The 22,267-nt window shown below is 39.9% G+C and overlaps 1 protein-coding gene across 7 annotated transcripts in view; it reads left to right on the top strand.

Annotated features, from left to right (window-relative positions):
- Window positions 1-22,267, top strand: part of PTPN4 (protein tyrosine phosphatase non-receptor type 4) — a 131,234-nt gene that overhangs the window by 69,794 nt on the left and 39,173 nt on the right. For all 7 annotated transcript variants that reach the window (XR_009545981.1, XR_009545980.1, XM_060177986.1 and 4 more), the window contains 4 exons: window positions 7,890-7,978; window positions 8,556-8,619; window positions 10,822-10,994; window positions 18,303-18,371. Coding sequence is in view for 5 of the 7 variants with exons in the window: in XM_060177986.1 (XP_060033969.1) it covers window positions 7,890-7,978; window positions 8,556-8,619; window positions 10,822-10,994; window positions 18,303-18,371 (395 nt within the window). In the remaining 2 variants the exon portion in view is untranslated. The remainder of the gene's footprint in view (window positions 1-7,889; window positions 7,979-8,555; window positions 8,620-10,821; window positions 10,995-18,302; window positions 18,372-22,267) is intronic.

The following is a 22,267-nucleotide window of genomic DNA, read 5'->3' as shown; positions in this document are numbered from 1 at the left end:
ACACTTAGCATTCTTAATTTGAACTGTGTAGGATACTTTGTCCAGCAATTTCAGAGTATACATTGTTTTCAATCACAGCAGAATTTAATTTGTTTAACAAAATAATAATCATAATAATAGATATATCTACTTTTTGAGAAAGACTAGAGCATCACTCTGGTATATGCAGTGTCAATGATCAAAGCTAGAATTTTGCAGGGGCCAGATGGTAACACACTGGGTTAAACGCATAGTGCAAAGTGCAAGGATCCCAGTTCGAGCCCCCAGCTCTTCCTCTCTCTGTCTTCCCCATCCTCTCACAATTTCTCCCTGTCCTATCCAACAACAGTGGAAAAAGGATGGCCATCAGGAGCAATGGATTTGTAGTGCAGGCACCAAACCCCAGCAATAACCCTGGAGGCAAAACAAACAAACTAGGATTTCATGATTACAGGTTCTGCACTCTACCTGCTGATTCACTTCCCTTGCTGCCAAAATATAACATCTCATCACAGTACAGTTAAGCTAAAATAATAACAAAACACTTCATGTGGCAGCTAATTTTTACAAAGAATTTATGACCTCTCACAGGAGCATTTAAGGGCTGGATAAACTCTTATCATTGTTGCTAAAAAACCAGTCATTGAGGCTGCGTGGTGATGCACCTGGTTAAGCACACACATTACAGTGTGCAAGGACCCAGGTTCGAGCCCCTAGTTCCCATCTGCAGGGGGGAAGTTTTGCAAGTGGTGAAGCAGGGCTGCAGATGTCCATCTGTCTCTCTCCTTCTCTATAGCCCCCATATCTCTTGATTTCTGGCTTTTTCTATCCAATAAAGATAGTAAAAATTAACAAAAAAAAAAAAAAGAAATACATCTTTTAAAAAAAAACAGTCATTATTTATTAAACTGAAGATTAAAAAAATTAAGATGTTGATGCCATTAATATCTCAGTCTCTGTTTTACAGGGACGCTAGTCAAATGTTTTGTTTTGTTTTTTTAGTTAGTTAAGCATATTTACCAAAAAAATTATTTTGAATCATTCATATTTAAATATATCACAAAAAGGCGTGGCTATAGATTTTTTTAAATTCTTTTATTTGTTTTTATTTATTTACTTATTCCTTTTTGTTGCCCTTATTGTAATTACTGATGTCGTCGTTATTGGATAGGACAGAGAGAAATGGAGAGAGGAAAGGAAGACAGAGGGGGGAAAGAAAGATAGACACCTGCAGACCTGCTTCACTGCCTGTGAAGTGACTCCCTTGCAGGTGGGGAGCCGGGGCTCGAACCGGGATCCTTATGCCGGTCCTTGCGCTTTGCACCACCTGTGCTTAACCTGCTGCACTACTGCCCGACTCTTGGCTATAGGTTTTTAGTTAGGTATAAGATATTCTAAATTCTATCCAGGTCTTAGACTTAATTGTAAACATCTTATTTTCATAGGTATTTATAATACTGATGAAGATAATTCTACTGAAAAAATAACTTTTGTCCTTCAAAGTTTCAAGAAAAGTAAAGCTTAATGATGCTATTTTGATTATTCATTCACTCAGTGAATTTTTGTTGAGCAACTTCTATGTTCCAAGTCCTGTTTATAGATACTGAAGATAACATCAGTGAGTAAAGTAGATAAAACCAACCCTCATAAAATTTGCATTCTGGTGGGCAAAACAGACTATATACAAATAATTAAATACATGATGGAAGTGACCTTCTATAACAAGCAAAATACTAGTATATACTGAAAGAGTAGCAGTCACTTCTAGAGGTGTCTCCTTACCGTGGAGACTCATGGAGGGCTCTTCTGGGACTTTGAACAAGTACATATAGCCTTCTGCTGGCAAGATATATATGTATATGTGTGTCTGTGTTTACATGGTATAAAAGTTTGAGTTACACATTGAAGATGTGTGCATTGTACTATGTGTACTTTATACTCGTTTTTTCTTGTAGTTACTTGAATAGGTAATAAGTCAGATAATGACAGGTTCTGTGAAAAAAAATCTGAGAGAAGGGGTTTGGGGGTGGGGGATGAAATAATGTCACAGGCCATATTGAGAAGATACATTTTTAAGGAGTCAAGAGCATTGTCTCAGAGGGAACATGAATAAACGTTCATGTTTAGCACGTCAGGAAATTGCAAGGAGACTAGTGTGGCTAGTACAGTGGGAGTTAGGAGTGGAGACTGTTGATGAAATCAAGGTAGACTAGAGTAGTTGAAGACATTTTAAAGATTCTTTAACAATTTTCTCTTTAATTTATTAATGACAAAGAGAGAACCAGAATATCACTGTGGATATGGGATATTGGGATTGAACGGGACTTCATTGCCTATGAGCCCAGGACTATCCACTCTATCATCTCCTGGTTCACAAGACTTTTGTTTTTAATGAGCAAGACCATCAGAGTTTGAGGAGATAAAAATGTCATGTGATTCATATTTTTTAAAGGTAACAATAGGCATTGTTTTTGAGAGTATTATCTAACACAATAAGGAAAGATAACAGCTAAGAGATTAGCACTGTGATCCAGGTGAAATGACAAACAGTGGTTGTGTAACAGTTGGGTAATGAAAAACAAGCAGACTTTGTGGGGGTCAGGTGGTAGCGCAGCTGGTTGAGCACACATGGCACAGAGCACAAGGACCGGCATAAGCGTCCCGGTTCGAGCCCCCAACTCCCCACCTGCAGGGGAGTCACTTCACAGGCAGTGAAGCAGGTCTGCAGGTGTCTGTCTTTCTCTCCCCCTCTGTCTCCCCTCCTCTCTCCATTGCTCTCTGTCCTATCCAACAACAACAATAATAATAATCACAACAAGGCTAAAACAACATTGTCAATGAAAGGGGGAATAAATAGCCTCCAGGAGCAGTGGATTCATGGTGCAGGCACTGAGCCCCAGCAGTAACCCTGGAGGCAAATTAATTAATTAATTAATTAATTAAAAAACAAGCAGACTTGGTATATGCTTTGATTAAAATTTTGGCCTAAACAACTGGAAAGATTGAGTAACTATTAAGTTGTGAAAGATCAGAAAGAAATGGGTCTGGGAAGATGGGTCAGGAATTAGTCTTGAAATACGCTAGTCTTGAACAGCTATATAAGTCCAAATACAAGTCATTTTATGGGACTGATATTCAGAGAGATATACATTTGAGAATTGTCACTTTATAAGCCATGAGATGAGGGTTATTGGAGACAGGCTAGCCAGAGTACAGAGTGTATATGCCTTAAATCCCTGACGACATGGGTTCAATTCCTAGTACCACCTTTGTCAGAGCTGAGCAGTACTCTGATTTCTCTTTTCTCTCTCTCTTTAATTTTAATGAGAGAGAGAGAGATTGACACTCTGAGTAGTGCTCAGCTCTAGCTTCTGTGGTGCTGGGGATTGAACCTGGGACTTCAGAGCCTCAGGTGTGAAAATCTTTTTGCATAACCATTATGCTGTCTCCCCAGCCTCTGGTCTTTCTACCTCCCTCCCCTCATTCTATCTCACACTTAGTCTCTCTCCTAAAAATAGAAAAGCCATGATATGAGAGCACTGAGGGGGAAATTGAGGAGATAGTGGAAAGGTACTAAGAGCCAGAACACTCAAGTATAGAGGTCAGACAGATGAAGAACCAGGAATGAAAAAAAGAAATAGCCACTTAGGTAAAAAGAAAGCTTTGGGGGTCGGGCGGTAGTGCAGCGGGTTAAGCACAGGTGGCGCAAAAGCGCAAGGACCAGCATAAGGATCCTGGCTCAAGCCCCCGGCTCCCCACCTGCAGGAGAGTCGCTTCACAGGCGGTGAAGCGGGTCTGCAGGTGTCTTTCTGTCCCCCTCTCTGTCTTCCCCTCCTCTCTCCATTTCTCTCTAGCCAACAACGAACAACATCAACAATAACAATAATAATCACAACAAGGCTACAACAACAAGGGCAACAAAAGGGGGAAAAATGGCCTCCAGGAGCAGTGGATTAATGGTCCAGGCACCGAGCCCCAGCAATAACCCTGGAGGCAAAAAATTAAAAAAAAAAAAAAAAAAAGAAAGCTTTTGTTTATGTGTGTCTTAGAGGCTATGTGAGTCAGAAACAATCACTGTGTCACCTGAGAACTTTTCAAAGTAGAGATGCGGCAATAGAAGGCCGCATCTGGGAGGACGCCTGCTGAGCTGTGCATGTGGCCCAGGTCTGAGCTGCTGCTACACCACAGAGCAGTACTATGGCTGTGTGTGTGTGTGGGGGGGGGGGGGGTTATTATTGGCAACTTTGTAAGAGCTATTAATTATGAAGGTGTAGTGGTGGCCAGAGGCTGATGAGAGAATATTGGAGGTTAAGATCGTAGTAATTTTGAGGGGTTTTGTTGTGTAGGAGACAGATGACAACAGAAACAGCTGTATTGCATTCACAAAATGACTAGGACCCTTCTGAGAACTGTGTATAAATTCATCTACTTAACCCTGGCAGCATTCTGTAAGAGTATTATTATCTCTACAAATGAGAAAAATTTATATAAAAAATATATATTTTATATGTATTGGATAGAGACAGAATTTGAGAGGGAAGGGGAGGGAGAGAGAGACCTACAGCACTGTTTCACTGCTCATGAAGTTTTCCCCCTGTAAGTGGGGGCCAAGGCCTTGAACCTGGGTCCTTGCACATTGCAACATGTGTGTTGTGTATATACCTCCTTTTTAAAAAATATTTTCCCTTTTGTTGCCCTTGTTGTTCTTTATTCTTATTGTAGAATATTCTTACTATTGTTACTGATGTCATCATTGTTGGATAGGACAGAGAGAAATGGAGAGAGAAGGGGAAAACAGAGAGAGGGAAAGAAAGACAGACACCTGCAGACCTGCTTCACCACCTATGAAGCGATTCCTCTGCAAGTGGGGAGCCAGGAGCTTGAACCGGGATCCTTATGCTGGTCCTTGTGCTTTGCACCATGTGCGCTTAACCGCTGCGCTACCACCCAGCCCCCCCTTTTTTAATGGCACCTATTTTAGATAGAGAAAGCCCAAGTCCAGCAACAAGAACCCCAATAAAAAGTAGGCAAATAGGGCTGGCAAGACAGCGTGGTGGGTATGCAAAAATATTTTCATACCTGAAGCTCCAAGGTCCCCAATTCAGCCCCCAACACCACCACTCACCAGAGCTGAGCAGTGCTCTTGTCTTTCTGTGCCTTTCTCTCATTAAAATAAATATAAATAAATATTTTTTTTAAAAAAGGTAGGCAAACAGTCTGAATACAGCTTTCCAAAAAAGACATATAAATGGCCCACATTATATGAAATAAATGTTTCGCGTGTTATTATTAGAGAAATGCAAAATAAAGCCTCAGTGAAATACCTCCCAGTGCCTGCAAGAATGGAACACAACAATAAGCTTGTAAAACTGGAGAGGTAATGCAGCAGACATGCACAGCTGAGGCCACCAGATGTCGAATGGTCAGTCCCTAATGCCACCGTATGCCAGAGCTGCATGGTTCTGTGGGGTAGGTCTCCTCTCCATCTCTCTCTCCATGTGCTGGTGAGGATATGAACAAAAAGGGGACTTTTGGTAGGACTACATACTGGAACACCCCTATGTAAAACAGTACCACATGTTAAAATTCACAAGGGCCTGGGTTCAAGCCTGAGGTAAATAAATTCCATTAATTGGTAAATAAATAAGCCCTGCTCCCCCCTCCCATAGAGGGGAAACTTCACAAGCAGTAAAGCTGGTCTACAGGTATCTTCTTTCTCTTTCCCTCTCTGTCTCCCCCTCCCCTTTCAATTTCTCTCCTATCTAATAAAATAGTTAGGTACAAGGAAGAGTTGGGGGTGGGGGTGGCTGATGTGAGTGTTGGATTTGTAGTGCCAGCACTAAACCCCAGCAGTAGACAAAGTTGTTGATGTTCATTTTCTTGAACATTAAAAGTAATAGAATTTGTGACCCAGAGCATCTAGTAACTTTCTTGCCTATTGCTGACACCACCTTAGGAACTATCTCTTCAGTCTAAATAACTATATTTTAAGAACTTGAGTTCCAGGTGGGGGTAGATAGCATAATGGTTATGCAAGCAGACTCTCATGCCTGAGACTCCAAAGTCCCAGATTCAACCCCCCGCACCTCCGTTAAACCAGAGCTGAGCAGTGCTCTGGGGGGGAGAAAAAAAGCTTGAGTTCCTAGATAAACCTGAACCTGTGTTCTGCCAATAGAGCAGCTTGGTTTATTTTTCTGAGTATTGAGTTTGTGTGTCCTTTTAATCATACTGTGTCCTCGTGCTTCCTTCTGCTTGGTTGTGTCGTTCCTATTGTATTGGTGACTACTAGTTCATGTGATTATGGATGATGTATGTCTTTGCTGTGCTGCTTCAGATGATGTTGGATGGCGATTGAATATTGCTAGGTAGAATGTGCCTACCTACAGTGGTTATCCTGCAGCAAGGGAAACAGAAGTGTGGTGGCAGGTGCTGTGGGAAACTAGACCCCGATCTTGCCTTGTTTTTACTTTTTTTAATAATTTTTATTAGTGATTTAGTAATGATTGACAAGATTGTGGTATAAGAGGGATACATTTCCCACCTCCAGAGTTCCATTTCCCCTCCCCTCCATTGGAAGCTTTCCTAATCTTTACCCCTCTGGGAGTATGGACCCAGGATCATTATATAGGTTGCAGAAGGTGGAAGGTCTGGCTTCTATAATTGCTTCTCCACTGGGCATGGGTGTTAACAGGTTGATCCATACCCCCAGCCTGTATCTATCTTTCCCAGTGGGGTAGGGCTCTCGAGAGGTAGAGTTCTAGGACACATTGGTAAGGTTGTCTGCCCAGGGAAGTCAGCTTGGCATCATGGTAGCATCTGCAACTTAGTGGCTGAAAAGCATTAAGTTATAAAGCAGAACAAATTGTTTTATAATCAGGAACCTAAAGGTAAAAGTAGAGCAGATAAAATTTGGAGTCCTCATGTTGGAAGGAGGTAGGAAGTCTATTTTAGGTATACTCCCTGGAGCTCATAAGTTTACTGACTTTTGCCTGAGCCCCACAGCTAACATGCAGATGGGCTGAAAGTATTGTCAGGGAAGTTGGTGTCAGAGGTGAGGATAGGACTAGAAAGCTGGATCAGGGTAGACAGAAGCTCCCAAATATGGGAAAAGTATATAAATACCATTAATAGTAAACCCCATGAAGCTGATCTCTAAGAGCTTATTGTTGAAAGATTGATAAAGTATTGACTATATGTTCATCATTGGCTGTCTTTTCTCAGCTAATAAATAGTAATGGTAAAGGCATTATTACTATGTTAGTTTGCCAGTAGATTACTTCAAATAAAAAAGCAAAAATTATTTCAAGATCAATAAGCATTAAGAAACATTTTAATTCTACTAATCTCTCAGTAGTACAGATGAGCTGATCCTGTTATATCAGTTAGTACAATGAAAACTTATTAATCAAAGTACAGTTCACATTTCTTCCCTGATCTCTTCAAAACTCTCCAACTCTTTCCCATTCTATTCCTTTGATTTTTTCATATTTTATTATAAGATTTCACATTGTTGGAAATAGTGATTTATCCCTGCTTTTCCTTCACTGAACTCTGACCTTCCTGTCTTACTCACTTTTTTAATGTAACATTATATTCCTTATAGTGATTAGATCTTGACAGCTATACAAAATGCAAGGATGGATACTAACCAGTTCATGTGAAATGAAGGCCTTTTATTTCCTATCTCCAAGAGTCAGTCCCAGTTAATAAACTTGGGGGCATCCCGATTGCTCTAAATTAATAAATTATCATAATGCAATGAGCCTGCTATTACCAGATGGATTTGTAAATGCTTTGCCAATAATTGAGCCCCCTGAATGTGTCACACTGTATTAAAACACTAACAATGTTTTAAAATACAACTTCAGCATTGAATTCATTTTAGAGTTATCATTTTCATTTTTTTTAAGGATCAAAGTAACAATGAAATTATGATTGGAGTGATGTCTGGAGGAATTCTGATATATAAGAACAGGGTACGAATGAATACCTTTCCCTGGTAAGATCATCCATCATTACTTGACCTTTACCATTAGACTGCTCAATATAATAATTCTTTTTAAACAAAGTAATTTTAGCTATTATCTATACTCTGTCATTTTAATTGGTTAAACATAGTATTTCATTTAAATGCATCATGAGGTGCTATTTATTAGCTGAAGCAGGGGCTGCTGAAGGCCATTCATAGTGCAAGAACTATTTCAGATAGACAGAAAGAGGAGAAAAGACACCACAGCACTGCTCCGCCATTCATGCAGCATCCCCTAATTGCTTATGCATAGTGTTCCATGTGGTACTGGAGGCTCAAACCTGAGTCCTTGTGTGTGGTAAAGTGAGCACTTTAGTTATTAACTATCTCCTTCCCCTCTTCTAAGTGTCTTGATCTGTGTCTTTGAATAGTGTCTTGTAGCTTTCATTATATAGGTCTTTAACCTTTTTTGTTAAATTTATTCCTAAATATTTCATTTTCGACTATATACTTGAAAGATTATTTTTGTAATTATTTTCTTGATTTGTTGCTATCATCACCTTTATTCAATAAATTAATAAATACCCCAATTTTTTCTTTACTTCAGGTTGAAGATTGTAAAAATTTCCTTTAAGTGCAAACAGTTTTTTATTCAGCTTAGAAAAGAACTGGTATGTATTAACCAAATAATTATTCATATAAATGAAGTCTTTAGAAAACTGGTCACTGGGAGTCGGGCAGTAGCGCACAGCGGGTTAAGCGCAGGTGGCGCAAAGCACAATGACCAGCATAAGAATCCTGGTTCGAGCCCCTGGCTTCCCACCTGCAGGGGAGTCGCTTCACAAGCGGTGAAGCAGGTCTGCAGGTGTCTATCTTTCTCTCCCCTCTCTGTCTTCCCCTCCTCTCTCCATTTCTCTCTGTCCTATCCAACAATGATGACATCAATAACAACAACAATACAAGGGCGACAAAAAGGAAAATAAATAAATAAACATAAAAAATTTTTTAAATAAACATTTCATTAAAAAAAACTGGTCACTTACTACAGGACTTTTAGTGGAAGTGTTATTAGCATTCTTGTTAACTGTCTATTAAGTGAATTCACATTTTATAACTGTATTTATATTCCTAGTGTTTCTGATTTTAAGTTCTGAGTCTCGGCTCTATCTTGAACTTAGACACTGACTTCTCAACCTCACAGTTCCTTGTCAGTCCTAAGGGTCCACATTTATGAAGCCAGTAATCAAGTGTTTTGCATATCCTTTTTTTTTTTTTTTTTTTGCTTTTTTTACTTCCATGTGTACAGCACTTGCTTCCATAGGCAAGCTAAGTGTATTTTAAGGTGTCTGAGTACCTAGTTTTATTGCCAGTTCATGAATGTTGTTCAGAAGGCCAAGCGCCTTTTTTATGTCTTACAGGCCACACCTTGTGTTATCATGGAAAGTACAATTTAGGAGGGGGGGATGATCTTTTAAATGATTTTATCCAGTTCCTCAAATGAAGTTAACTTTTTCCTTAGAAATATTAATAAGTTGATAGAGGTTTCAAGACGGTTTATATGTTTATGTATGTAAAATGTCTATTCAAAGCTAGAAAGCATATTTGAATTAGCCTTATTTTACTAGGATACTGATCTGCTAAGCTATTGGTTTGTTATAGTTTATGTTTACAAAATATGAAAGTGTTTCAAGAGCTTTGCTCTTTCTGTTTGTTTGCTTGTTTATGTCAGAGACATGGTTACCTTGGTGAGGATATTCTAGATAATAGAGAAGTAGAGATCAGGATATGGTAGAGAAGCTAAGTGATACATTTCTTGATCTGTGGAGAGGTTAAGTGGCTGCAGTACTTGTGAATGTTGGAATTGTGTGCTCAGAACTTGTATACCTTGCTGTAAATAGCTTACTTCAGTTAAGTGGTTGATTGAGTGGGTGTGTAGTGGCAGGGATCAAACCCAGGGCTTTTACACAAGTGAGGTGTGCACTGTACCACTAAGCAAAATCCCCAAACTCACTGAAGCAGCTGAAGTAGTAATTGGTTCCAAACTTTTTATTTTGGTTTCAAACTTTTTTTTTTTTAATTTTTTTTTATATTTATTTTATTTATTTATTCCCTTTGTTGCCCTTGTTGTTTTATTGTTGTAGTTATTATTATTGTTGTTGTTGTTGTTGGATAGGACAGAGAGAAATGGAGAGAGGAGGGGAAGACAGAGAGGAGGAAGGAGAGAAAGACAGACACCTGCAGACCTACTTCACCGCCTGTGAAGTGACTCCCCTGCAGGTGGGGAGCCGGGGCTCAAACCGGGATCCTTATGCCGGTCCTTGTGCTTTGCGCCACCTGCGCTTAACCCTCTGCTCTACAGCCCGACTCCCGGTTTCAAACTTTTTTAAAGGCTTTGTTCTACTTTTATTGCTACTCATTTTAAAATTTGCATTTCAAAGAATGTTGAGAAGTGGTGACTATTATTTACTTATAATCTACAAAAATTATTAATTTAGAAATGTTACTAGCGGGTTTGATAATGTGTCTTAATATTTATTAGCCAGTATAAAATTTTGAAATGGAATTATGGATAATAAATTTATTATTTATTATTTATCTTTTATATTTTTATTTATTTATTATTTATTATTTATTATTATCCATAATGTTTATCAGTTTTAATTGTATTCTAAAGTTTAGGTTCCTAAAAGTTGTATTGTTACTGAATGAAGTCCAATTACTGCAAACTATTCGATTTATCTTACTGTTTTATTTAAGACAAATAAATAATATACTGGAGGAATTAACTGTTTAAGAATATTTGTGAAGTTATATTAAACATAGCATTAGATTCTAATGTTTTCTGGTATGTTGTCATTTGTTATTTATTACAGCATGAATCTAGAGAAACATTATTGGGATTTAATATGGTGAATTACAGAGCATGCAAAAATTTGTGGAAAGCATGTGTAGAACATCACACATTCTTCCGTTTGGACAGACCACTTCCACCTCAGAAGAATTTTTTTGCACATTATTTTACATTGGGTTCAAAATTTCGGTACTGGTAAGTGTAACATATTCATTAGTCACTAATGCTCTATTGTTGAATTTTTTCCTTAGTTTAAAATAAAAGCCTACTTCATTAAACCATATAGTCTTTGTGTCTCATACATTCCAGCTGGGGCTAAGACTATATGAACTGTGGTCTCCTTGTCTATATCAGGGAGTAATTCTGTAGATTTTTGTGACTTCACCAAACTTAACCTAATTTATTACTTTCTGAGGAAATTGGACATATTTTACTATTTATAATTTAACACTGTATTTTAAACTACAATTTCCATTGTGTCTAAGATACCTTTACCTCTAAAAGTCAGTGTATTTAGTCTGCATGAACCTAATTACTTTGCTACTCTTTTTTTTTTTCTGTAATTTTATTAAAGGATTAAATGTTTATAGTTCAGTTGTTCACATGTGGGTACATTTCCTCATCTCCTGATAGGTGTCTGCAAAATCTGTGTATAAGCTATCAAATTCTTTATTGTAAAGAGGTCAAAACTACTATTAAACAAAATCAAATTTACCCATTGAATAATAACCATGGATTCTTTTTCCTAGAATTGTTTTATTATGGGAGTCGGGTGGTAGTGCAGCGGGTTAAGCACACATGGTGCAAAGTTGGCGTAAGGATCCCGGTTTGAGTCCCCGGCTCCCCTCCTGCAGGGGAGTCGCTTCACAGGTGTTGAAGCAGGTCTGCAGGTGTCTCTCTTTCTCTCCCCCTCTCTATCTTCCCCTCCTCTCTCCATTTCTCTCTGTCCTATCCAACAATGACATCAATAATAACTACAACAATAAAACAATAAGGACAACAAAAGGGAATAAATATTCAAAAAAAAATTTTAAGAATTTTTTTATTTACTTGTGATAGCTTCAAATTCTCCTAAAGACAAGTTATTGGTAAATTTGAATGCCCTCTGATTAGATTCGCTTATGGATATTTTTAATTTATTAATGAGAGAGAATGAAGGAGTGAGAGAACAGAGCATCACTCTAGCATGTGCAATACGAGGGATCAAACTTGAGACCACATGCTTATAAGTCTGATGCAGTATCTACTATGCTACCTCCCACTCATGAGTTCCATAAAGAGTTTATGAACCAGTGGCGCACCTGTGTGTACACGTTACAATATGCAAGGACCTGGGTTTGAGCCCCCAGTTCCCACCTACAGGGGGAAAGCTTTGTGAGTGGTGAAGCAGAGCTGCAGCTGTCTCTCTGTCTCTCTCCCTCTCTATCTTGGTTTCTGGCTGTCTCTAGTCAATAAATAAATAATGATAATAATTTAAAAAAACAAGTTTATGAAAAATAGAGTTTAAATGTAGCCTGGTAAGAATCATGTAGAAAAAGTAATTCATGATCTTATGGTAAAACAAATATGATTCATTTTTGTTTCTTTACAAAGTAAGTTTTTTTTTTATCCATAAATAAAACTTTTGCCATTATGTGTTAGATTAATTCATTTTATATAATCATGAGAAAAATATTTTGATGTTTCTCAGAAAATATTTATTTTGTGAACTTAAAACATTTATAAATACTCAAGTTACACCTTCAGAGAAAGCAGGCAGCATAAAGTTTAGCAGAAGATATTATCATTTATCCCCCATCAGCTAACCCCCAGATACTAAAATTTCCCTCCAAATTCAGTAAAAAGCATTTTTTTTTTCACCAGAATTACTACTGTGGCTTGATGCTACATGACAATTCCATTGCTCCTGGTGACTTTTTTTCTTTTTTTTTTTTCATAGAAGATGAGAGGGAGATATTTGTAGCACTGCTCCCTTGCTCTAGAAACTTCCTCCTGTAGGCAGACCTGAGACTTCACTCATGGTAACGTGTCTTCCACTAGGTGTGCCACCACCTGGGCCCAAAAAGCATGTTCTTCGGTGGTATGGTGTCATGTTAAACTCTCCTCCTCATTAAAGCAATATTGGGAAAAGTAAGTTGGTAATATTTGCAAATTTAGTGCTATATAGACTGAGAAAGCAAATTTTGTACATGAAGGCAAACCCAAAACCCGTATCTCAGCAGCAACAGTTAAGAATCTGCTACAGGGGCACAGCATGGATTCCAACAGTAGGCCCTCCCTCAACAGGTGTCACTTGTGATTGATAACCAAGCTTCTTGCACAAGAACTGTACCTGTTAGTAGAATTTTCCCCCGTCAGACCTTGTAAATACAGCATATACACCACCATTTTACTTAGCAAAGAAATAAAGCTGAGGGAGTCAGGCAGTAGCGCAGCGGGTTAAGCACACATGGTGTGAAGCTCGAGGACAGGCTTGAGGATCCCCGTTTGAGCCCCTGGCTCCCCACCTGCAGGGGAGTTGCTTCACAGACGTTGAAGCAGGTCTGCATGTGTCTTTCTCTCCCCCTCTCTGTCTTCCCCTCCCCTCTCCATTTCTTTCTGTCTTATCCAACAACATGACATTAATAACAACAATTGCAATAATAAAAAACAAGGGCAACAAAAGGGAAAATAAATAAATAAATATAAAAAATTAAAAAGAAGAGAATATTAAAAAAATAAATAAAGGTAAATAAAATAACTAGCCTTCAAGTATATTCAAACAGATTTCAACAGATTGCAGTAGGAGTGATCAGAGAGCTCACCCAAACTTTACCACTATTAACAGAAAATCCAGTTGTGATGACTACAAATACAACAGATGGTTAAGGAAACTAGCCTAGGAGAAAATCATGAGAGCCTGAGTCCAATCCCTGACACCATATTGAAGCACCATTGACTATACAGCAGGGGAAGCGATTTATGAATAGTGGAGCAAAATTCTGATGTCTTCTCACTTAAAGTATTGGGGGTCGGGCGGTAGCGCAGTGCGTTAAACGCAAGTGGCACGAAGCGCAAGGACCGGCATAGGAGTCCCAATTGGAGCCCCGGCTCCGCACCTGCAGGGGAGTCACTTCACAGACAGTGAAGCAGGTCTGCAGGTGTCTTATCGTTGACGAGCTGAATAGTTCCAATAGTAATGGAGTTGTAGAAGGTTGAAGAGGCTGAGCTTCAGCAAATGACCTCTCCCTATTATACAATCCCAAACAGCCAGGCTCTTTTCACAGTGCTAGATGGAATAAAGACTCGTCACCTGACCTGTGCTGGATTAGCACAGTCAACAGCCAAGCCTTTTCCGCTACGAGACAAGTTCTCAAGATCTTCCCGCACAGTCATCACCGCCCAGGTATCATCCACATTGGTCTCCAGCTCCCACTGATTCTGTGCTCGGAGAAACTAAGATGGAACTTTCGGAAAGCAAACTGGCGTCTGTTCAGTGATCTTACCAACAAATCTATTCCTGCAATTCCAATTAATTCTGTCCCCTCTGAAGATTCCTACAGGCGCTTCCGCCAAGCCCTCTTGAAAGCAGCTTCCCAAGCTATTCCTCGTGGTAGACGTGCTAACTATACGCCTTGTCTTGATGCTGAATGCGAGCAACTACTAAAGCAGTATGATGAGTCGGGCGACCCAGATGTGGCTGACCATCTCATTGCCTCCCTGGATGCAGCACGCCAAGCCTGCTGGCAACAACTCACGGAAAGTCTGAACTTCACCCACTCAAGTAGGAAGGCCTAGAAGCTTCTTCATAGTCTGGGTGCCGGTAGCCAACCCTCTCCCGTCTCCCATCCTCCCGTATCTCCAAACTCAGTGGCCAGTCACCTAACTCAAGTTGAACGTGCTAAGATCGACCCAGTCTGGAAAAGAGAAATTTCCCATGAGTGGTCATCCCACTTCCGTTTATCTTGTCCATCTCCAAAACTCTCTCCCTTTACACTGTCTGAACTGGAAGACGCTTTGAAGAGGGTTAAACCGGGAACGGCTGCTGGCTATGATAACATCACCCCAGAACTCATTCTTAACTTGGGCCCCACGGCAAAGAAGTGGCTCACTACATTCCTGTCCCACATCTTGGAATCCGAATCTGTGCCCAAAATTTGGTGTCGTGCGAAGATAATAGCAGTTTTGAAACCAAAGAAAGACCCAACACTGGCCACCAGCTATAGACCAATTTCTCTCCTCTCCATGTGTTACAAATTCCTTGAAAGGCTGCTTCTGTCACGTATTTCTCCTCTTACAGAGAAATTCCTATCACCCGCCCAAACTGGTTTCCGCCCAGGAAGATCTACCTGTGAACAAGTCCTGGCCCTCTCAACTTACATTGAAAATGGATTCCAGAAGAATTTAAAGACAGGTGCTGTCTTTGTTGATCTCACAGCAGCCTATGACACAGTCTGGCACCGTGGTCTCCTAGTCAAGATCTCAAGATGCCTGCCTCCATGGGTGGCCAACACTATATCGTTTCTTCTCCAAAACAGAAGATTCCGGGTGCATCTGGGTGACAAGTCTAGCAGATGGAGACTTGTCTTAAGTGGCTTCCCCCAGGGCTCTGTTCTGGCTCCTACACTATTTAATATTTACATCAGTGACCTTCCAGAAACTTCTTCAAGGAAGTTCATCTACGCCGATGACATCTGCTGTGCAACTCAGGCATCCAAGTTTGACATCCTCGAGGAAACACGAAAGACATGTCTCTGATATCTGATTACTGTAAAAAATGGCGACTAATCCCTAGCACTGCAAAAACGGTATCATCTGTTTTCCATCTACACCATGCCTCGGCCTCGCGTGAGCTTAATGTGCAGCTTGATGATACGAGAATCCGGCATGAAGCCCAGCCAGTCTATCTTGGCGTTACTCTCGATCGCACTCTGTCATTTCACAAACATCTCATAAAAACTGCAGCAAAGGTGGGCGCGAGGAATAACATACGATCATCCTCTCTGGCATTATGCTATTCCACTGCAGAATACTGTGCCCCAGGATGGTTCCGTAGCCCCCATGTCCACTTGGTCGATTCCAAATTATATTCCTCCATGAGGATAATTTCTGGAACCATCCGTTCCACCCCGGTTCCATGGCTGCCAGTTCTTAGCAACATCGCCCCGCCAGATATTCGTCGGGATGCAGCATCATCTAAGTTCATTTCCCACGTCTATGCTCGACCAGACCTGCCAATATACGCGGATATCTTCGCCCACCCTGTCCAACACTTGACATCTCGTCATCCAATCTGGTCCCCTACGCCTACACTGAACTTCTCTGTTCCAGATTCTTGGAAACAGAGTTGGCAGTCAGCTGAGGTAAAGAACAAACACCTCATCACAGACCCCTGCAAGCGTCAACCCGGCTTTGACCTAGCACATTATGATTGGGCCCTCCTCAATCGCTATCGAACAGGCCATGGCCAGTGCGCCGCTATGTTCTATCGATGGGGAGCCAGAGACGACCCGAACTGCCCCTGCGGCTCCAGACAGACTATGACCCACATAGTCAACGACTGCCACCTCTCCAGATTCAAAGGAGGTCTCGAAACTTTACATCAGGCTCAACCTGACGCTGTTGACTGGCAAACACTAGAAGAAGAAGGTGTCTATCTTTCTCTCCCCCTCTCTGTCTTCCCCTCCTCTCTCCATTTCTCTCTGTCCTATCCAACAACGACGATCATAATAACAACAATAATAATATCCACAATGATTTTTTTAAAAAGGGCAACAAAAGGGAAAATAAATAAATATTAAAAGAGAAGAAGAAAGTGTTGACCCTGAGAGGATGCCTGATATTGCTTTCACTTCCATGTGTAAGGCCTTGGGTTCACCTCTAGCACATGTGTATGTGTGTATATAGTAGAAAAGAAAGTATTGCTCATGGAAAGAGCTATTCTTTAAGAATTCCCATTTTTCTGGTCCTTCATTAAGAAAGACACGACCTAGTTGGTGAAGAGCAAGGACATAGCATCTTTCCTCTATCAAGAGGAAAGACCTGTCCATGACATGATAGAAAACAAATTCCTCGGGGGTCGGGCGGTAGTGCAACGGGCTAGACACACATGGCGCAAAGCGCATGGTCCGGTATAAGAATCCTAGTTGGGCATAAGGATCCCGGTTCGAACCCCGGCTCCCCACCTGCAGGGGAGTCGCTTCACAAGTGGTGAAGCAGGTCTGCAGGTGTCTATCTTTCTCTCCTCCTCTCTGTCTTCCCCTCCTCTCTCCATTTCTCTCTGTCCTATCCAACAACGACAACAACAATAAAACAATAAGGGCAACAAAAGGGAATAAATAAATAAAATAAAAAAAATTAAAAAAAAAAAAAAAAAAGAATCCTAGTTGGAGACCCCAGCTCCCCACCTGAGGGGCGTCGCTTCCCCCGGTGGTGAGACAGATCTGCGGGGTTTTTTCCCCCTCACTGTCTCCCCTCCTTTCTCGATTTCTCTCTATCCTATCCAGCAGTAGTGACAACAGTAATAATAACGACAACAACAAGGGTAACAATCAGGGCAACAGATGGGAAAAATAGCCTCCAGGAGCAGTGGATTCGTAGTGCAGGCACTGAGCCCCAGCAATAACCCTGGAGGCAAATAAATAAATAAATAGAAAATGAAATTAAATAAATAAATAGAAAATGAAATTCACATGAAATTACTATTCTTATTTGCTCTCTAATAAAGAAGTCTCTAGGGAGCTGGATGGTAATGCACTGGGTTAAGTGCACATAACATGACATGCAAGAATTAGCACAAAGATCGGGGCTCCCCAACTGCAGGGGGGTGGCTTCACAAGCGGTGAAGCAGGTCTGCAGGTGTCTATCTTTCTCTCCCCGTCTTCTCTCTCAGTTTCTCTATGTCCTATCCAACAACAGTAACAATAACAGCAGCAACAAAAATGAAGGGGAAAATGGCACGCAGGAGCAGTGGATTTGTAGTGCAGACACCAAGCCCCAGTAATTACCCTGCAGGCAAAAACAAAACAAAACAAAAAAAGTAGAACAGAGAGGTGGCAGCTCAGTGAATTTGATTCCTGGCACCATATGAGGGACAGACAGAATGAGTAATAACGAGTAATACTCCATAGATGGTTGAGTGGTGCTTTGCTCTTTTGTCTCATAAAATAATAAAATAGATAATTTTTGAAAATTAAATGTGCATGGAATACATCTCTATTAATGTAAGAACTATTATTAGGCTTCGTAAAAGCTAAATGAAATGTAGTTCAGTCTTTCCCTCTATCTTTTTTCCTGTTAAGATTGTCTTGAGACTGGAGAGGTAGCACTATGCTTATACATAGGACTTTTATGAAAGAGGTCCCAGGCTCTATTCCCAGTAGCACCGGCAGTTATTGCTGAGTAGTGCTCTGGTAAAATAATAATATTAATAATGGAAGAATAGGCCTGTATTCTCTTATGAAAATAATACGCTATTTTATTGCCATTTTATGTATTTAAGAGTTTATTGTTTATGTATTTCAGTGGGAGAACTGAAGTCCAGTCGGTGCAGTATGGCAAAGAAAAGGCAAATAAAGATAGGGTGTTTGCAAGGTAAGCCACTTCTATTTCTGTGACTGAACTATTTAAATTTTATTACATTATAATTGACAGAATATCATATTCTGGGTGTACAGCCCCATGACTGAAAATTTGTATAGATTACAAAATAGTCACTGCAGTGACCACTAAGCTTAGGTAATATACATCACTATTTTACATAGTTTTCCTTGCAATTTGAACTTTTTAAGATCTACCCTCTTTAAAAATTCAGATGTGCGGGAGTCGGGTGATAGCTCAGCGGGTTAAGCGCAGGTGGTGCAAAGTGCAAGGACTGGTGTGAGGATCCCAGTTTGATCCCCCTGGCTCCCCACCTGCAGGGGAGTCACTTCACAGGCGGTGAAGCAGGTCTGCAGGTGTCTATCTTTCTCTCCCCCTCTCTGTCTTCCCCTCCTCTCTCCATTTCTCTCCATTTCTCTCTGTCCTATCCAACAATGACAACATCATTTGAGCTTCAAACCACGTGCACTTAACCTATTAATTTTCTTTTTTACGTGAACTAAAACTAATTGCATCAGGCATTATAATTTTGATTGAACTGAGTACGTATTATATATTTTTAATAAATATTTTTATTTATTTCATGAGACAGATATAGAAAAAGATAGAGACCAGAGCACTGCTCAGCTCTGACTTACGGTGATGTTGCAAATTGAACCTAAGACCTCAGAGTCTCAGGCATGAAAGTCTTTTGCATAACAACTATGCTGTCTCCCCAGCCCTGATATATATTAATTTAGTGTCATGTTAAAAGATTAGTCTCTCCTTTTAAACATTTTTTTGAAACAGTGATCCATATCATGTTATCTAGTCTTTTTCCATATTTCTTGTTTTTTAACTATTACTTGGGCTTTACTACTATATGCCAACTTTTCAGGTAGAGAGGCAGAGGAAAAGATACCACAGCACTGAGGCTTCCTTCAGTACAGTGGAGCTGAGATTTCAAACCTGGGTTGTGCCAGTGACAAAGCCAAGCAGCACACTATTCAAGTAAACTATCTTGCTGACCCTCCATGACTTTTTGGTTTTTGTTTTCTTAGTTATATTGTTAAGTAATAAACCCTTATTTGGATGATATTTATTTTTTTCTTTAGTATATTTTATTGGCAATTTGCTTTCTTAAGAAAATCCCATGATTAAATTTGTATTTTAGAAAACAGTTCTTTGAACACACACACACACAAAGAGATTACCAAGTACAGAATGAGTAACCAGAGACCAGTTAGGTTATTTTAAGATACCAAGTGAAAATAATAAGGCCTGAGCTAAAACACTGGGTTAAAATAAAGAATAGTGAATAAATATGGGGGGATGTGTAGGTGGAATGAGCCAATGTTGGGCAAGGAAGTAGTATAATGGCTATGCAAAAATACTTTGAGGCTTAAGGTTCTAAGCCCCAGGTTCAGTCCCCAGCACCACCAGGAAGGAAGGGAGGGAGGAAGGAAGACTTAGCCAGTATTTTTTATCAGTTGGAGAGTAGTATGATAAAGACAAACGTATCTGGAATGACTGTCAGATTTGAGTGACATAAAACAAAGAACACGGGAGACAGGCGGTAGCGCAGTGGGTTAAGCGCACGTGGCGCAAAGTTCAAGGACCGGCCTAAGGATCCCGGTTCAAGCCCCTGGCTCCCCACCTGCAGGGGAGTGGCTTCACAGGTGGTGAAGCAGGTCTGTAGGTGTGTCTATCTTTCTTTCCTCCCCTTTGTCTCCTCCTCCTCTCTCTATTTCTCTCTATCCTATCCAACAACAACTCACATTTTAAACTCACATTTTAAAGGATCAAGCAAGGCTGGTGAAGTAGCTCACACGGATGCTGTGCTGTTTTGCCCTGTGTGAGACCCAGGTTCAAGCCTAACCCCCTCTTACAGTGAAGGAAACTTTGGTTCTGTGGTCCCTTTTTTGTACTGTCTCTGTCTTCACCTAAAGATAGTAATAAAATTAAATTATTTAAAAAAGTAAATAAAGCAATCAACTGTGGGTTGGGCGGTAGCGCAGCGGGTTACGCGCTCGTGGCACAAAGCGCAAGGACCGGCGTAGGGACCTGGGTTCGAGCCCCTGGCTCCCCACCTGCAGGGGGGTTGCTTCACGGGTAAAGCAGGTCTGCAGGTGTCTTTCTTTTTCTCCCCCTCTCTGTCTTCCCCTCCTCTCTCCATTTCTCTCTGTCCTATCCAACAACAAATGACATCAATAACAGTAATAACCACAACAAGGCTACAACAACAAGGGCAACAAAGCGGGGGGAAATGGCCTCCAGGAGCAGTGAATTCATGGTGCAGGCACTGAGCCCCAGCAATAACCCTGGAGACAAAAAAAAAAAAAAAAACACAATCAACTAAAGTCTTTATAAATATCATGATTTCTAGGATTAGCTTCAAAATTATTGAGGACTAGGGGCCGGGTGGTGGAGCACCTGGTTGAGTGCACATGTTACAAAATAATTGAGGATTACAGTAAGTAGGAAACATTTAAGAAAATTGACCATAATGGTAGTTGTTGAATCTGGGCCCTGAGTACACTGGGTTCATTAAACTATTATTTCTGCTTTTGTTAATGTTTGAAATGTTCCATAATATATTAGGAGAGATTTCTGTAGCTGCTGCCATAGAATCAGTTGGGTGGGTATTTATGTGCCAAGAGGTGACTAGTTAACCCAGTAATAACTAACATTCATTTTGCACTTACCTGTACCAGACAGGTTTTATAAGTTAGTTCAAAACTGTCATAGTTCATAATTACATTACAAAGAAGAAGAAAAAAAAAGCTCAGCAAGTTTGAATAATTTACCTGACATTCCACAGATAGGAATGTAGTCAGGATTGCAACCTAGACATTCTCTGGTGGTACAGTATGTAGATTAGGAAATAGACATTCAACTTCCACCAGAGTGAACCTTTCAAATGATCTTTTTTAACATTTATACTTATTGGAATTTTAGTTGGCAGTATAAGTAGAAGAGATTTCTGTGTATACTTTTCAAATAAGGTTGGATTTTGTTATTTTTTAACTGATTATTTTTTCTTAAGTATTTGCTCTGGATTGTTTTCACATATTTTTAATTGCCATATAATATCTAAGAAGAAAGAAAAACCATGTTCCCATGCAACAGAAAAATAAGATGCCATGGTCAGAAAATAAATTTACCACATTTCAAACACTGATGAAGTGTGGTATTTTTTTCTCTGAATTTTCCACACTTGACAGGAAGCATAGACAGCAAGCTTGAGTGGGTGGGCCTCTGAGGTTAAACCTGTTAATGAAATACAATACCTGAAGTCTAGTCAAATGCAGTGTTTCCAGCCATGCTTAGCTAACAACAGTAAAGTACTCTGACTCTCTCCTAGGTGAGTACACTGGGTTTTTTTTTTTTTTTCCTCCTTCAGTTGAATTTTGCCCTCTTATAAAATGAAAGTAGTCGGTCTCTTGAGTGTCTAATGTGAGAAAGAATAACATTGAGAATTGTCACTAATAGGCCACAAGTGCTGTGTTTCTTTCGACAGTTTTTACTTTACCTCAAAAGTCAAGTACATGAGATATTTTATACTTGATTTTTAACTTATTTTATCTAACAAGATATTTGCACTTCAGTACAATGAGATTAGAGTCAACGGCATTGTGGGTTGTCTTCAAATCAGAAAAGCCTGTAAAGTTTCACAAAAATGAAACCTCTTCATGCTTACATTACTTTGGGTTCTGAAGCAATGGATTATTAATAAGTAATATCGCATCTTTTCTACAAAATGTTACATATCTTTAAAGAGATTTCGTTAGGCCTCAGTAAAATGTTCTTTTGATTGAATATCTGAAAGATAGGGCATTATGTTAGCTGAGTTCTTAAGTAATTTAAGTTACTAGTGGTTTAGTAAAATATATAATAAAATTCTGGAGTAG

The sequence above is a fragment of the Erinaceus europaeus genome, chromosome 18 (genome assembly GCF_950295315.1).
Source record: "Erinaceus europaeus chromosome 18, mEriEur2.1, whole genome shotgun sequence".
Classification (NCBI taxonomy): domain Eukaryota; kingdom Metazoa; phylum Chordata; class Mammalia; order Eulipotyphla; family Erinaceidae; genus Erinaceus; species Erinaceus europaeus.
The sequence above is the reverse complement of the archived record's forward strand: the minus strand, read 5'-3'. Positions and strand labels throughout refer to the sequence as shown.